This window comes from Grampus griseus, assembly GCF_964374135.1.
Source record: "Grampus griseus genome assembly, chromosome: 1".
Lineage (NCBI taxonomy): Eukaryota > Metazoa > Chordata > Mammalia > Artiodactyla > Delphinidae > Grampus > Grampus griseus.
In genome coordinates, this window is record NC_139017.1 from 132,748,735 (window position 1) to 132,767,430 (window position 18,696).

The 18,696-nt window shown below is 35.1% G+C and overlaps 1 protein-coding gene across 1 annotated transcript in view; it reads right to left on the reverse strand.

The window, feature by feature from the left end:
- The window catches only part of HOOK1 (hook microtubule tethering protein 1), a 64,115-nt gene that overhangs the window by 27,937 nt on the left and 17,482 nt on the right, over positions 1 to 18,696 (reverse strand). The window contains exons 5-9 of the mRNA XM_082677134.1: positions 17,312 to 17,444; positions 9,741 to 9,808; positions 8,506 to 8,568; positions 7,490 to 7,573; positions 2,121 to 2,287 (exon numbers count right to left, since the gene is read on the reverse strand). Coding sequence (XP_082533260.1) covers positions 2,121 to 2,287; positions 7,490 to 7,573; positions 8,506 to 8,568; positions 9,741 to 9,808; positions 17,312 to 17,444 — 515 coding nt within the window. The remainder of the gene's footprint in view (positions 1 to 2,120; positions 2,288 to 7,489; positions 7,574 to 8,505; positions 8,569 to 9,740; positions 9,809 to 17,311; positions 17,445 to 18,696) is intronic.

Below are 18,696 nucleotides of genomic sequence, written 5' to 3' on the forward strand. Positions count from 1 at the left end.
ATAATCAGAAGAGTAATTACTCTCTGGGAGATAGGGGTTGACTGGGAAGGGCATAGGGGAACTTTCTGTAGTGACAGAAATGATCTATCAAACAATAAAAGTGTGAGTTACAAAAATGTACGCATTTGTTAAAACATGCCAAATTGTACTCAGCATTTATTCATTTCACAATATGCAAATGTCATCATAACAAAAACAGAACTGTAAATGTACTGAAGTCTAGTATTAGTTTGCTTTTTACAGAGGTATGGGTTAGCAATTCTTACTTCCTATGTGTTTTGGGATTGAGTAAATGAGGAAATGTTTGAGGAAAGTGGAAGCCAGGTTTCTCACTGTTGGAGAAGGGAGTTACAATTTGGAAATGGAGAAGATCAGAATGAACGCTGAAGTCACTGGACTAAAATGGAAGATGATAAGATGAACGCATTGTTCATAATTGTAGGTATGAAAATAAATGCAGATATGTGCATATACGCACGTGTGCAAACATGGACTGGTATGAACCTGTGCAAGAGTATTTCCTAGCTCTGTACACCAAGGTGGCTCAGAAGTAATGACAGAAAGTTTCATCAGGAGCATAGTTCTTTGTTTCTAAATAACATTCTCCACTAAAAGCAATAAGGGCTTCTTGGAGAAATGGCTGATTCTAGAGTTGAGGAAGAATAAGAAGAGTCTGGAACATTTTGTTGTGCCAGTAAGTAAGAAAATACTCAAAGAAGGATAGCAACATGTTGAAATTGAAAGGTTTCTCAGTGGTCAAATCTGGGACAATTTAAACATCAAGACAAATGATGACAGTAATGGAACTATTGTCCATTGAATATCCATTACTATCAATAAATGGATCCATTTCCTAAATGCAATGCATGATCCCGGATTAGATTCTGAACCAAGAAAAAAATTACCTATAAAGGACACTGAAATAGCTGCTGGAATTTGAATATGATCTGTGGATTAGATAATGATATTGTATCAATGACCAATTCACTATTTTGATCACTATGCTGTGATTTATAAGAGAATATCTTTGTTCTTAGGAAATACATACTGAAGTATATAGGGGTAAAGGGGCATGTCTCCATTTTACTCTCAAATGGTTCCAAAAACTAACACGTGTGTGTATATATATGTGTATATATATATATATATATATATATATATATATATATATATATGATTATGTAAAGAGACTGCTTTACATAATCAAATGAAATGAAATCAAATGAAGAAAACTGTAAAACAACTGTCAAATCTGAATGAAAGGTATAAAGGAGCTCCTTATACTATTCTTGCAACTTTCTTGGTAAGTTTGAAATCATATCAAAATAAAGTAACAACGGGGCTTCCCTGGTGGCGCAGTGGTTGAGAGTCCGCCTGCCGATGCAGGGGATGTGGGTTCGTGCCCCGGTCCGGGAGGATCCCACATGCTGCGGAGCGGCTGAGCCCATGAGCCATGGTCGCTGAGCCTGCACGTCTGGAGCCTGCGCTCCGCAACGGGAGAGGCCACACCAGTGAGAGGCCCGTGTACCGCAAAACAAACAAACAAACAAAAAACTAATAATAATAAAAAATAATAAAGTAACAACAACAAAAATACATACAGTACAACTGGAGCACCTACCCTCAAGGCCTTATAGTGCAAGGCTCAGTGGTAAGCACATAAGAGACAATCAATTTTTATTAAAGGTTAGATGTACACTTTTTTTTTAAAAGAAGAAATATAAAAGTTTATATGAAAAGCATCTTCTTTAGCTTGAGATTTACATTTTTTCCATTTATTATCAAGTTCCTTCTCCTACGTAAGAAACTCCCACTTCTCCCCAGGCTTCAGCAATCACTCCTTTAAACTACTCTTGGACTTGCCTATGGCCTTCATTTGGCCCTTATCACACATTATTTTGAATTGTTTTGTTTTTTACGTATGTATCCTACTTGCCAAACTGAACCGTTAGCCCTATGAGGGCAGGAACCACTTACACCATTCAGTATTTTCAACAGTATTTTTAGGATACTAATCCTAAACATGCTTTGTAATGCTTAAAAATTAGTTGTTGATATTATGATTTTTTAGCTACTATTTTAATAAAACTGTATAAAATGATTTCCACTACAAATGTTACCTGAAGTTTTCTTCCTGTAATTGTTCTAGTTGCAACTGTGCATGAAAATACTTTTTTGCAACCATTGTATTTGGATCATCAAAAGAGCCATCCAACTGGTCAAGTTTTTCATTCATCATCTCATTCTCAGAAACTAGTGAATTCTTTTCATCTTGAAGTGCTGTCACCTAAAAAACAAATACACAAATATAAGCATCAATAGCAAAAAAGCTTAGAATAAATCTGACCAAGCCATTAAATAGCTTGGTCAAGCAGACTAGATAATTTCTAAGGATCCTTAGAACTCTGGAGTTCTGGGTCTGGGAGATTTGGGTCAGAAGAAATCAACTTTCTTAATACAGAGAAAACAGAGTTAATTCATATAAGAATATCTTTCAAATGTTATGTTTGCTTTAGTTCTGAAAAGAAAATGTTTCTAAGTCTCTAAAATCTCTAAATACCAATGAACTTCAAAAAATTAATTTGTTTCCCTTTTAGGTATAAATTTTTAGGATGCTGTTACCTAGTAAGCCAAAATATACACACATATATACAAAGTTACCATTTTAGGTTCCTGGTAGAAAATTATCAGTTACACATCACGTCTTCAGGCAATAGGGCACATTATTTGGTTAATGAATCAGTAACAAAAACCTGAATTGAATGCAACTGCACACTGAAACTATTTAAAATGGATACAAACATGTAACTTCAGAATCACATCAACATCAGCACTTGATACATTTTTAATTTTACTTACATATTTATGTTAAGCATGATTTGCTCTCTCAGTTTTATTTCTTTTTCATTTAAAAACATCTTTAAAAATTTACAGCTAAGGCTGTGACCTTTTATAAGACTAGAAGTTTATGTGTGATTTTATTAAGATTAGTTTGAAAAAAGGTTGACCTCCCATAACTTACAATATAATATTGCACAAGTTTGCTATTTATATTTTCAAAAGGTATAATCAATTCAGTCCAGTTATGGGAATGGGACTACATATTGACACACCAAGCTAATAAGAGGAAATTAAAATCAAATTATAGTCTTAAATACAGTGCAGGTATGTTACAAACACTGTCCTCCAAATGAGGAACACAAACAAAGGCTGGGAAACTGTTCCCAGACTAGGAGGAAACAGTTTCTCTTCCTAAATTCAGTGCATGCGTCCATTCTTGTCATGCAAGCAGTCTAGTGACCTGTCTAGGAGGAAACAGTTTCTCTTCCTAAATTCAGTGCATGCATCCATTCTTGTCATGCAAGCAGTCTAATGACCTGTCATGTACCATCCTAAGTGTTTGGGATACAAAAAAGAATGAGAGGTTGTGCCCTTTTAAGATCGCTACAGCAGAAATGTAAACAATTACAGGACAGAAAATGTGGTGCTTTGGTGGAAGTATACTATGGGGGGTTGGGGGCCCACAAAGAAAACAAGATCTCGTTCTAGCTTGAAGGTAGGGGCTGTTGTAAAAAGACTGGTAGAGGAGAAACAATACCCTGTCTTCAAACTGGCTAAGAATCCCCTGAAGAAGGGAGAGGAGCACGGGCAAACTTAGTTTTCAATATCTAGTGGGTAACCAACCTTGTTCCTATCCATGCAATTTACATTGTGGTTCTAGAGCCACCTTTATCACAGATATGAAGGAGGTGGGTATTAAACATGAGAATTCCTCGGACCCATCCCAGATGGGTGACTTAAGAGTGTCCAGTGGTGGTTCTAGGCATCTCTTTTAACAAGATGCCATGGTGATATTTTGTTTAGGTTCACTCTGTACCTGCCTCTGTCCCTTTCTGTTTCTCTCTGTCTCTGTCTCTCTCTGAGCTATTTAAAAGAGACAGAAAGTTCAAAAAGCTAAAAAAGAAAAAAAAAAGCTCAAAAATAATACTCATATTCTCACATCACTCAGACTTAATATTTTTATAATTATTTTAAAAATTAAAATATAAAGTAAACTTCTATAGCTGGAGTCCTCTTTATCACATTGTGCCCAGTCGCACATACTCTGTATGTAGACACCTTAAGTTTGAAAATAACTGCCTCATTGAATCTTATACAATGCTGGGTAAAAGTATGCTTTTCTCTAACATACTAGAAGCAAGAATAACCAGCCTCTGTTACTGCAGTAAGTGAAGCAGTGTTACCTACTGCTGCCAGGTGGTATGAATAATGACTGGGAAAGGCAGGTATAGAGTGGTTGATAAACCTGTCCTAACTTGCCCCAAGGCCCCATAATCATCTTGGACCAAAACTTTGTGAAAGTTTCTCAAAACTTTACATCAAATTCTCATGTGGATTTTTTTTTCTATCTTTTTTTAAAGTACGCATAATCAGGCCTTACTCCTGACTTAATGAGTCATAATTTCATTTGTCCCAGTATCTATAACCATAATTTACACAGAACTCACACAGATCTTTATTTAAATGGACTGAGCTTCATCACCAGATCTTTCACTACAGAATCTCCTCTGTTCTTGCATTCTTTATTCTGATTAAAACATGTTTGCTAACTGGATTGTGTCAATGAGTAGTTTTTTTTCAAGAAAGGGAGTTTGCACCTGCACTCCTCAGTTAATGCTGTTTCCCTGCCTCAGCATTTTGCGGATATTGCTCCTCTATGTTCCGGCATGGAAGTTGTAGGGGAGCCTGATTTTCTTATCTTTGTGGGTGACTTACCTTTTCTGCTTGACTGACAGAGTTGTTTTTCCTGTATTCTTGAAGTCTGATAGCTTAACTAGGGTAAGGGTTGGTGTTAAACATTATTCACTGATTTGTTTCTATCTAGCTGCGATTTCCTTTCAAACCTTCACTTTGTTGTCCTACCACCTAGTCTATTCTATTGATGTGTTCTTATGAAATTGTAATACTAAATGAAGTGAAAGTTATTTTCTAAGCTTGGCTGTTGTCTTTTACATGCTCTTGTCTGTTTTTGGTTTTAGTCTGTAATGTTCACAGAGATGTCATGCTCTGATTCTTTTCATCTAGTTCATGTTTTGTGGGCAGTTAAGATACCCTGTTTGTTCTGGCATAGTGTTGAAGACTTCTTGGACACCCTTTCCACTGTAACCCGTGGCCCAGTATGTTCTCCCCTCTGGGTAATAGTTGGGACTGTTTTCTCTCCACCTCTCTATATAGCCTTGTGAATGGTCAGGGAAGATAGTGGGGCGGGGGGGGGGGGCAGCATCGGGGCAGCTGAGACAACGGGCAATCTTTTTATAACACCTGGGCTAGGCTCTCATTTCTGAGGTTTAAGTACTTCATACCAGGGTGGTGAGAAGTATATTCCATTCCCATGGAGAAATTCCTTTGGGCATCAGACTGTTTCCCCAGTTCAGTGTGTGGCCCTACAGCCTTTGTTCCTATCAGAAAGAGTCCTTAGTTTCTTCTTAGCCATCATTTCCACTCTTCCCCAGTCCAAAGAAAATGAAGGACTCATAGTGTGAACTTCCTTCTGATTGGGTAGATTACTGTGGGAAGTCTCAAGATTTTTGTTGATTCCCCTGCATGGGCTGGGGATGAAGGAAGAACAGCAGGTTCCTGCCATGCAGCACCTCTGTCAACATCATATGCCTGCTTCTTTCCTTGATTACCAGCTTTTAATTTAACTTCATTAGGTTATGCCCTTTTGTTTATTCACCTGCCCTTGGTGAATTTCTTTGCAGCTTATTTTTCTTTTTTGGTTTATTTGGTTGAGTATTAAAAAAGAATTCCCCCCAAATTTTAGAATCACTCTCAAGTGACGTATGATTAAAAGTAAACATTTTTCAAAAATAATTTTCCTTATAAAATTGGGGTATCATATACACCTGTGTGAAATTCATATTGTTAAATTAATTATTTTTGTTTTGATTATATGCAGTTTTGATTATATTCATTTCACATGTGTAGCAGATAGTTGAGGGTTGACTCTATTTTGATACTGGAATTAAAAATGCCAAAACTTGGGATGTCTACACTTTTCAACTAAAATCAGATCATCACATACTCTCCATCATGTGTTACAAACACTGAAATGTTTTAACACAGTATTTTGTGTTCTTTTTTGAATAAGAATTTCTCAGAAAACCGTACAGAGATCCTACATGAGACTGGTAATACCTGAATGATTCAATCCTCTATTCTTTATATGAGGTATTCTGGAGAGAGGATATAATCTTACTTGAAAATAAAACATCTCTGATGCTGTGCAGGTCTGTGCATATATGTGATGATATATATGCAAGGTGAGTGTGGTTAGGAAAGGAAAAAGGAGAAAAGGTAGACGTTCTCATAATTTTGAGACACTAGCTTTGTACAAATATAAACACTGGCTTTGTTCAAACATAGAAGAGTGATGTTTAAAGATGACGTTAGAAGATCCGGATTCTAGTGCTGTCACTGCCCTACGTAGCTGAGTCACCCTGACCAAGTCACTTCTCGTTTTCTTATTTGCAGACCCTTGAATGTTAGAAATATTACCCAGCCCTATCACTTTAGATATTTATCTCATCAAGCAAGGATAATGCTACCACAACCTTTGTTCCTTGTCCTCACACTTTTCAGAGTCAATTATTTATGTAGCTCATTATTTGAATGAAAAGTGCAATTTACATACAGCATAATATGATGGTACATTTAAATCTTTGTATAATTTTTCGAGACTTATTGCATAATTTTCACATAACAATAATAACAATACATGCAAACATATACACAGCCCTATGCACCAGACCCTGCTTTAAGTGCTTTATGTATATTAATTCATTTAAATGTAATCATCACTCTGGGAGATATACACTATTAACACATCATATCTCAAAAGAGAAATATGAAGTACAGAGAAATTAAGCAATTGGCCTGAGCATATGCAACCAGCTAGTAACATAACCAGGTTCTGAATATAGGCAGCCTGGTTTGACAATCTACTCCTTTAACTGTTAACTACCGTCTCTCCTGTCAAGTTTATTTTGCTAACACGTATGTGCATAGGAACCCAAGAATCACACACATGTGTTCATATACACATACATGTTAGCAAAACAAACTTGGATCTCAAATTTATTGGGGGTCAAGCCCTTCTAAATATTTCCATAAAGGACCCCACTTAATATTCATACCCTATAAAGTAGATACTTTAGTTTCCCCTTTTTACAAAACAACAAACCAAGGCATCATCTAAGCAGCTGAAATTCTGCAATTAGAATGACCCTCTCAATGAAGTAGTTAAGCAAGCAATTTTCAACTCTAAAAGAAGAATTATAAAGTTCATGTTTGAAGAGTCAAGCCTATAACAGACTCTTTCAATGGTCCCTCCATGAAATGAAACCCAACCTCCAAAACACTTTACTAATTAATTAATTAAAATAAGACTCCTGTAAATTTAAAGAGGAAATTATTCTTCGATCCATACCTGCATATCTAGTTCTTGGCATCTTTGCCTCAGTTCTTCTTTTTCTGCTAGTGCTTCCTGAAGTTCTTCCAGGGCCCTTTTAAGCTGAAATAGAAAATGTCCTAACTCTTAGTACATCACATTTTGAAACAAATTGAAAAATATACTTTTATCAAAACACATATATACACTGATGTTGGAAATGCTTTTAAAATTTACCTATTAACAAATAAGTAGTAATATGTTGTTTTTCTGTAAATAATATCAACAGAGTCTCATTAACATTTAAGGCTAAGATCCCACAGAAATAAAATTTTATGTAAATCTTTGTGAAATATTTAAAACAGAGTATTAGAGGATGAACTGTTTATTTTATCACAGAAAAAAATTTAGAGCACAGCATGTTTATATTTAAATAAAATTTTTATAGAAAAAAATTTTTTTAATTTGAAATACTTCTTGAGATGGCTGGTGACACTCATGAAAGTCAGATGTCCAAACATATAACAGGAAAAGTATTTGATGCATTTACCTCTCCTCTTACCCTTCCCCTTATAACCCAGATTGGTTATACAGAAGAGGAGTGTGCCTTTTCCTCCATGTAAAACAACTGTGTAAAACAACCAGGGAAAGAAGCCCTGAGTACAAGACCTTTGAGTTAATTCTTCAATATTAGAGGAAAGCAACTGTGACAAAAATCATATTTCCTTATTAGGTAAATTAGAATTCAGCAGAATTTTTAAGTACTATTTAATTATGTAACTATACAGAATGGGCCACATATGTATTAACAAATGTCAGGAAAGTTTAATGCCACTCATCTCTTCAAACATGATCATTAAAAACTCTGGAGATGAACACTACTTGCATTCATGAAGGAATGCATAATAGTCAATTAAGATCTTATAGGAGAATATACTAAATTTCATGGAAGAAAATAATCTTGTATGTGGTCTCCTATGTAAGCCTTTAAGATAGTAATTGACAAAGGAACTCTATCACTGTGCAACATTTTCCTCACATACTAAAATACTCACCTGTTGCTCTAATTCTCCAACAGCATCATTTGTAGGAGAGCTCACTATTTCTTTACTCATCAACTAGAATTAAAATAGTAAAATTAAGTACAATAAAGTAAGATTTACACAGTAAAAAATATGTTTACTTGAAAGGAAAGTAAAATGCTTTATGTTTAACTTTTCCTTGCCTTAATTTGATGATCCTTATATTATTCAAATAAAAAATGAATAGAGGTTTAAGCTAAATAACACAGTGTTCAAGCATTACATTGACATGAGGACATAAGTAAAATGTGCTTGAAATATTTAGATATATTTAAAACACTAATGTACTGAAAAATTATAATTCAAGTTCTAAACAATGAATTACTAAATAAAACTGAACACATCACATAATAAAAAAATTTATTTTTCCGTAACATGAATTGGCACTTTAAAAATAGAGCTTTAAATGAGTGATGTGGCAAAATTCCTAATTTGAGAAGTCATTTTAAAAGTAGGAGTTACAATTATATGAAAAAAAAAGGATCCTGTAAAATAACTTTTCTGCATATGAAAGGCAGATTTATGCATAGTGATGTTTTGAATTCCAACCAGCAATGCAAACTCAGAGTATACACACTTCTAAAGTCCTAGATGCTGGCTCCCTCTAAGTCATGCCTCTTCCAAACTATGTTTTCCTCACTAACCCTTCACTCAACTTTCCCTCAGGCCTCCTTTTCACTTGACTTCATCTCAGCCTTTTGTTCTGATTTTAAGAATGAACATGCACCGAATGAATTCGGAATCTCTATGGTACAACTTAGATAACTAGACTGGCTTGAATTCAGGTTACCTGGCTCCGAAACCTAATTTTCACTCTATTTGCTCACAGTTCTAACATTCTGAAAATGCATATGAGATACATACACACACACACTTTAAAATTTCAGAAAAGATTACTCTACCTGGCAGAAACAAAGAGAAGTTATAAAAACTCCTAACTGGCAAGAGGCTGTTTATCTTGTTCAGTTGAAGTTATTTAAAGGAAACTGACAATGTTAATTTAACTTTTAAAATGCAGAGGTACTACAATTGGGCTTCAAGTCCTTATAAGAAATTTTTGGGGAAGACACAACAGCTAAAGATAAGTAAACCTACTACAAAGGGCTCGTTTATACAGGGGTGAAATATACATCCATAAAATCTATGTGAACAGTTTTATATAATTTGGTTTAGGATTTTCACACATATGTGATCATGATATAGCTTACCTCTTGAATGGCAGTCATGACCACATGTTGAACAGACTCTTCCAGTGTCATTATATTTTGAATATGTTCTATGATTAAAAAAAAAAAATCAGATCTGAAAAAACCCTACTCTTCACCCATAGAAATTTAGTCGTTCAATTAACAACATAAAAATTCATTCACTACACATAATTCTTTATGCAAGTATATTATTTTACCACAAAAAATATGTCCATTGTAAACAAATAAGCAGAACTGAAAATATTCATAAAAATATCTACAAATGTTTTAAAGAAAATCTCTAATTTTCTGACAAGGAAGAAAAAGAGAAGAAATTGCAATTAATGTTAAAACAATATGACAATTTCTTTCCTCTTGTTAAATATTCAGTATTATGAGATGAATTCACATGTACAGGTATACCACAGAGATAGTACCAGTTCAGTTCCAAAACACCCCAATAAAGCAATTATCGCAATAAAGTGAGTCACACGAATTTTTTAGTTTCCCAGTACATATAAAAGTTATATTTACACAATACTGTAGTGTATTAAGTGACAATAGCATTATGTCTAAAAAAACAACGTACAAACCTTAATTAAAAAGTACTTTATTGCTAACAAAATGCTAACCATCATCTGAGACTTTAGCATGTGGTAATCCTTTTTACTGGTGGAGGATCTTATCTTGATGTTGATGGCTGCTGACTGAATAGGGTGGTGGTGAAAGCTGGGGTGTCTGTGGCAATTTCTTAAAATAAGACAACAGTGAAGTCTGCCATGTCAATTGACCTTTCCTTTCACAAACAATTTCTCTGTAGCATGCAGTGCTGTTTGATAGCATTTACCCACAGTAGAACTTCTTTCAGAATTGGAGTCCATCCTCTCCAATTCTGCTGCTGCTTCATCAACTAAGTTTATGTAATTTCTAAATTCTTTATTGTCATTTCAACAGTCTTCATAGCATGTTCACCAGGAGTAGATTCCATCGCAAGAAACCACTTTCTTTGCTCATCCATAAGAAGCAACTCGTCTGTTAACATTTTGTCATGAGATGGCAATAATTCAGTCATACCTTTAAGCTCCACTTCTAATTCTCTTGCTATTTCTACCACATATCCAGTTACTTCCTCCACTTAAGTCTTGAACCACTTAAAGTCATGTATGAGAGTTGGAATCAGTTTTTTCCAAACTCCTGTTAATGTTGATATTTTGACCTCTTCCCATCAATCACTTATGTTCTTTTTTTCCCCTCAAGGGAAACATTCCTTTATTTTTAAAAAGTTTTTATTTTACACTGGAGTATAGTTGAGTTACAATGTTGTGTTCATTTCAGGTGTACAGCAAAGTGATTCAGTTATACATACACATATATATCCATTATTTTTCATATTCTTTTCTGATATAGGTTATTACAGAGAACTGAGTAGAGTTCCCTGTGCTATAGAGTAGGTCTCTGTTGATTATCCATTTCATATATGGTAGTGTGCATATGTTAATCCCAACTTCCTAATTTATCCCTCCCCACTACCCTTCCCCTTTGGTAAACATAGGTTTGTTTCCTAAGTCTGTGAGTCTGTTTCTGTTCTGTAAATAAGTTCATTTGTATCATTTTTTAGATTCCACATATAAGTGATATCATATGGTATTTGTCTTTCTCTGATTTACTTCACTCAGTATGATAATCTCTAGGTCTATCCATGTTGCTGTAAATGGCATTCTTTCATTCTTTTTTATGGCTGAGTAATATCCCATTGTATATATGTACCACATCTTCTTTATCCATTCATTTGTCGATGGACATTTAGGTTGCTTCCATGTCTTGGCTATTGTAAATAGTGCTGCAGTGAACACTGGGGTGCATGTACCTTTTCAAATTATGGTTTTCTCTGGATATATGCCCAGGAGTGGGATTGCTGGATCAAATCAATTTTTAGTCTTTAAAGGAACCTCCATACTGTTCTTCATAGTGGCTGTACCAATTTACGTTCCCACCAACAGTGTAGGATGACACAAACAGATGGAAAGATATACCATGTTCTCAGATTAGAAGAATCGATATTGTCAAAATGACTATACTACCCAAGGTAATCTACAGATTCAATGCTATCCCTATCAAAATACTAATGGCATTTTTTGCAAATCTATAACAAAAAATCTTAAAATTTGTATGGAAACACAAAGACCCTGAATAGCCAAAGCAATCTTGAGAAAGAAGAACACGGCTGGAGGAATCAGGGTCCCTGACTTCAGACTATACTACAAAGCTACAGTAATCAAAATAGTTTGGTATTGGCACAAAAACAGAAATATAGAACAATGGAACAGGATAGAAAGCCCAGAGATAAACCCACACACATATGGTATATTAGTCTATGACAAAGGAGACAAGAATATACAATGAAGAAAAGACAGTCTCTTCAATAAGTGGTGCTGGGAAAACTGGACAGCCACATGTCAAAGAATGAAATTAGAACATTCCCTAACATCATACACACAAAAAAAACTCAAAATGGATTAAAGACCTAAATGTAAGACTGGATACTATAAAAACTCTTAGAGGAAAACACAGGCAGGACAATCTTTGACATAAATCACAGCAAGATCTTTTTGGATTCACCTCCTAGAGTAATGAAAATAAAACCAAAAATAAACAAATGGGACCTAATTAAACTTAAAAGCTTTTACACATCAAAGGAAACCAGAAACAAAATGAAAAGACAACCCACAGAATGGGAGAAAATATTTGCAAACAATGCAACCGACAAGGGATTAATCTCCAAAATATACATACAGCTCATGCATCTCAATATCAAAAAAACCCCAAACAAGCCAATCAAAAAATGGGCAGAAAATCTAAATAGACATTTCTCCAAAAAAAGACATACAGATGGCCAGAAAGCACAGGAAAAGATGCTCAACATCACTAATCATTAGAGAAATGCAAATCAAAACCACAATGAGTATCACCTCCCACTAGCCAGAATGGCCATCATCAAAAAGTCTACAAGCAATAAATGCTGGAGAGGGTGTGCAGAAAAGGGAACCCCCTTATCACCTATATTCTTAATGGTATCTACAATAGTAAATCTTTTCCATAAAGTTTTCAATGTACTTTGAAAACCAGATCCATCAGAGGAATCACTATTTATGGCAGTTATAGCCTTACAAAATGTATTTCTTAAATAGCAAGACTTAAAAGTCAAAATTACTTCTTGATCCATGGGTTGCAGAATAGGTGTTTTGTTAGCAGGTATGAAAACAACATTAATTTTGTTGAACATCTCCATCAAAGCTCTTGAGTGACCAGGTGCTTTGTCAATGAGCAGTAATGTTTGAAAGGAATGCTTTTTTTTGTGAGAAGTAGGTCTCAACAGTGGGCTTAAAATAGTCAGTAAACCATGTTGTAAACAGATGTGCTGTCACCCAGCCTTTGTTGTTCCATTTATAACACAGGCAGATTAGATTTAGCATAGTTCTTAAGGTCCTAGGATTTCCAGAATGATAAATGAGCACGGGCTTCAACTCTGTCACCATCTACATTAGCAAGAGAGTCAGCATGTCCTTCAAAGCCAGGCATTGACTTTTCCTAGCTACCTATGAAAGTCCTAGATGGCATCTTCTTCCAATAAAAGGCTGTTTTGTCTATACTGAAAATATGTTTAATATAGTGGCCTTCATTAATTATCTTAGCTACATCTTCTAGATAACTTGCTGTAGCTTCTACATCAGTACCTGCTGCTTCACCTTGTACTTTTATGTTCTGGAGATGGCTTTCCTTAAACCTCATGAACCAACCTCTGCTAGCTTCAAACTTTTCTTCTGCAGTGTTCTCATCTCTCTCAGGCTTCACAAGATTGAAGTTAGAGCCTTGCTCTAGATTAGGCTTTGGCTGAAGGGAACGTTGTGGCTGGTTTGATCTTCCATCCAGACCACTAAAATGTTCTGCCTATAAACAATAAGACTTTCGCTTTCATATCATCGGTGTGTTCACTGAAGCAGCACTTTTAATCTCCTTCAAGAACTTTTTCTTCATACTCACAATTTGGTTGTTTAGTGGAAGAGGCCTAGATCTTGGCCCCTCTTGTCTTTCAGCATACCTTCCTCACTAAGCTTAATCATTTCTAGCTTTTGATTTAAAGTAAGAGATGTGGGACCCTTCCTTTCACTTGAACACGAAGAGGCCACTGCACGGTTATTAACTGGCCTAATTTCAATATTGCTGTGTATCAGGGAGTAGGGAGGCCGGAGGAAGGGAGAGAGATGGGGAAATGGCTGGTTGGTGGAGCGGTCAGAACACATACAACATTTATAACATTTACTGATTAAGTTTACCACGTTACTATGGGTGCAGTTCATGGTGCCTCAAAACAATTACAATAGGACTTCCTTGGTGGCGCAGTTGTTGAGAATCTGCCTGCCAATGCAGGGGACACGGGTACGAGCCCTGGTCCAGGGAGATCCCACATGCCGCGGAGCAAATGGGCCCGTGAGCCACAACTACTGAGCCTGCGCGTCTGGAGCCTGTGCTCCGCAACAAGAGAGGCCACAACAGTGAGAGGCCCGCGCATCACAACGAAGAGTGGCCCCTGTTCGCCACAACTAGAGAAAGCCCTCGCACAGAAACGAAGACCCAACACAGCCAAAAATAAATTAATTAATTAATTAATTAAAAAAAACAATTACAATAGTAACACCAAAAAGCACTGATCACAGATCACCATAACAAATATAATAATAATGAAAAAGTTTGAAATACTGTGAGAATTACAAAAATGTGACACAGAGACATGAAGTGAGCAAATGCTGTTGGAAAAGTGGTGCTAATAGATTTGTTGGACATAGGGTTACCACAAACCTTCAATTTGTGAAAAACACAATAAAGCAGAGCTCAATAAAACAAGGTATGCCTGTATTCAGTGAACTCTTAAGATCTAAGCTCAGAAAGTTTCATTTATCACCTACTTAGTTCATTTCAGGAAGGTTTTCAATGAAGAGACTTATACAGCTTCCTGCAAACACCTGCTCGACATTCACCAAGTTTCACCTTAAGGAGATCCTTATACCTTAACACACACACACACACACACACACACACACACGCACACGCACGCACACACACACACACACACACACACGTGGGAGCGCAATAAGTTGATTCTGTCACAATTAGAAGTGATGAATCATGAGAGTTTTTCCTGTATTTGCAGGTTTAGATCGACAGCAACTGTATGTTCTCCACCTAAAACAATTTTCCAAAAATTTTAAGGATTTATTATTTTCTAATGCTTTTATTGTTTTAATGATACTCTGGAAGACTTCTAAAAGTTCTCTAAATCTCTCTTTTATTTGTGAAGCCAAGTACTGGAAAAAAATTCTGATAGATTCTGGTATGCACCCGACCACTAAACTCTATGGTGTGTGTGTGTGTTGGAGGGGGAAGAATTAACTAGATGAGGCACAAGCAATGGAATGATTTCTTTTAACTGGATTTGTTGGATAATGGAGTGTTTCAAGTCTACTGAAACCTTCATAAAATTTTTCTCTTTCCACACCAAGATAAACAGGGTACTGTTAACCAAATTAGTTAATTCTTTCAAGATTAAGACTGCTGCAATACCTTTGAATCATTCTGAAAATCAATTCTCAATGAAAAGTACAAATATGTGGAAGGTGGTTTATATTATGGATGTGTTTTGGTTTTACATTTTAATTAAATTACTATAAGTTTTTTTTCCATTTATCTGCTCACTCCTAAAAATTGAGACCCCAGACACATACCTCCAAAAATAGACCCAATCAGATAATCCTGACTTTCAAAATAATGAAAATTAAACTATTTCTTTATATTTATTACTTGCTAAACTTTTATTTATATACCCAGGAATTGAGCCTCCTTTTAAAAATCTGAGGTCAAAATTGCTAAGTAATGCTTAGAACTAAATTATGAAAATACTACATATTATATCAATATTTATAGGAGGCAACAAAACTTAAGAGAAAATTATAGCTTAAAACATCAATTATAGCTTAGAATAGAAAGAACTGATTAATTCACAATAGAAGCAATGAGATAACAGAATAGATATTAAATAGTACAAACAAAATGAATCAAAGCCCAAAGTTGGTTCTCTGAAAAAGACTATTAAAATCAACAAACATGCTAAAGTTCAGCCAAAAGATGTTATAAATAACCAGTAACTGAAATAGAAACAAAGCATTAAATAGAAAAATAAAAAGGATCACGGTAATAGAAAATTGGTAATTCATAAAAGAATTACTATTTGTCAATTTGTAGTTAAAAATATATAGAAGTTTTAACTTTCCATAAGAAAACGTTTCTTACTTTCATTAAAAGAAACAAAACAAAACAACAGAAACATAGAGACCTTTGACATTATCTATGAGAAATAAAAGTCTAAGGAGAAGTACTGACTTGCCCTAGAAAAAAACCAGCCAGTTAATAATAGAGATGGACTAATATGAAAGTTTTCTGATACCAAAACCCTTTTTTATGATAAACTATAGCTGATTTCATGTGTTTCATTTTTCTCCTTCCTGAATTGATTCTTACTGAATTTATCTTGTCTCATATGTTCTCTTCATTAGTTAGATAACACTGAATGTGTTTCCTAAGGTTCTGACTTAAAATGTTTTACAAACTTCAGCACCCAACATTCTTTTATGAAGGTGATGTCCTAAGGCCAATTTTGGATGAGCATGCAAAAAACATCAGCATCAAAAATGTCATCACCCAGGGCTTCCCTGGTGGCACAGTGGTTGAGAGTCCGCCTGCCAATGCAGGGGACACGGGTTCATGTCCCGGTACAGGAAGATCCCACATGCCGCGAAGCGGCTGGGCCCGTGAGCCATGGCCGCTGAGCCTGCGCGTCTGGAGCCTGTGCTCCACAACAGGAGAGGCCACAGCAGTGAGAGGCCCGCGTACCGCAAAAAAAAAAAAAAAAAAAAAATGTCATCACCCAGACTGATGCAAGCCCCTCAAGGAAGTAGACCTTGGTCTGTTCAGTTCACATTTTATTCATTACATTCAACCAAAAATGTTCTTTTTGTACTCAGCAGGATATGGATCACTGTGTTCATATATACCAACATAGCACACCAATTCCATTTATATCATCAGACTGCTTATCTTTATCTGGAGGATACTTTGGAAGCATTCTTCTAAAAAGAGCAGAATATCATCTGAAGAAGACTGGAAGTAGTTGCATAATCATTTATGAAAATCTGAATCAACCTAAGGTTCTGTCTCTCACATGTTAAAGAGATAATGTATCAAATAAATAAGTACAATTTTTATTGAATATCCACTAAGTCCTAAGCATTGATTAAATTAACCTAATTAAAGTACATTTTATTTAGCCACTGAATACGAATCTCAGAATCTAGGTACAGTTAGGATACTGAAGATTTATAGCTTTTTAATTGCAGAGCTGTGCTCGAATTCAGATCTTCTGGCTTACATTTCAGTGTGCTTTCCACCAGTCTACAATAGTACATTTTTATGCAATTTCCTATAGCAATGTAGGTTGTCTCTGGAAAGTAGATATCCTCAAATGACTGAAATTCACTTACCTTGCTTCTTTTCACAGTTGACAGCACAACCTAAAATAAGCTGGAGCAACCTCCCAAGCTCCACAGAATCGGAACATTCAGTTATTTGGTTTAAATCAGGGATAAGTTCTTCAGAAATCTGTTGTCCCAAAAACTGCAGTGTTGAAAATAAATTAGATCACTCATTTATGTAGGCTACAGAGAATTGACTACACTGAATTATTGCAAGGAAAATAAATTATAAATAGGTTCACGAAAAGACTCAGATAAATTAACAAATGATAAACCCACAATTACTGACTAAAACCAGTTAGTAAAGTTCAAGCCACCTCCCAAAATTTTGAGAACCAACCAAAAGCAACTAAAATGGTTTTATAACAAATATCCTTTACCCCACTGTCAGAGAGAGGAATTGTTTAAGAAGCCCCTGGCCTGATCTATTATGATAAAACTTATGCCTTTCCATAAAAAAATAAACAGACTTAAGTCAAAGAAAGTTCATAATATTTTGATACATGTTCAATGAATAGAGAACCATAAAATAAACCAAATGAACAAAAAATCTAATGGATTAATCTTTCCTGGCTCTATCTTTTTTTTTTAAGATTGCTTTTTTCTTTTTTCTTTGGCTGTGCCATGCAGCTTGCAGGATCTTAATTCCCCGACCAGAGATTGAACTCAGGCCCTGGGACAGAAAGTGCCACGTCCTAACCACTGGACTGCCAGGGAATTCCCAAGATTGTTTTTTGCAAGAAACTAAAAAGTATTCTTGCCATTAAAAAAACACCAAAAAACTTCAAAATGAGTTTTAGGCATTAATGAATTGAAAAATTTTAGTTCTAGAATTATTTGGAAGAAACTGCAAGTTCAATTGTATGAAAACTTTAAAAAGTAAAAACAAAATTCTTTAATGGCAAAACCAAACCAAAAACTTTTACACATTAAGCAATAAACTTTCTAATATCAAATAATCCTGCTAGAGAACTTCTTAAGATGCTGAATAAGAAAAACAAATCACTTGAATAATGCATTATCTAATGTGACTTTAATACTACTTTTATTTTGCATTTTTTCCCAATTCACTTGCACAAGCATAATTTCATAGTATGTCTTTGCTGTTATTTACATTGGAAAGAAATATAAAAACAACGCTTTAAATAGAAAAGTACTTTAATTTAGTTACAAGGTCTACTTTATAGCACTGCATAAAAGCAAATTATATAAAGATGAAAGTGATTTTATTTGAGAAAAAATCAACTTGAAGAGTATCAATATAGAAACATTATTTTACAAATCAATATATTACTTTTTAGCCCCTTTACGCTAACAAAATTTGAGTGTTCTAAAAATGGAAAAATCATAATATATTTCAATTATGAATTATATACCAGTAAAATGTTATAAAC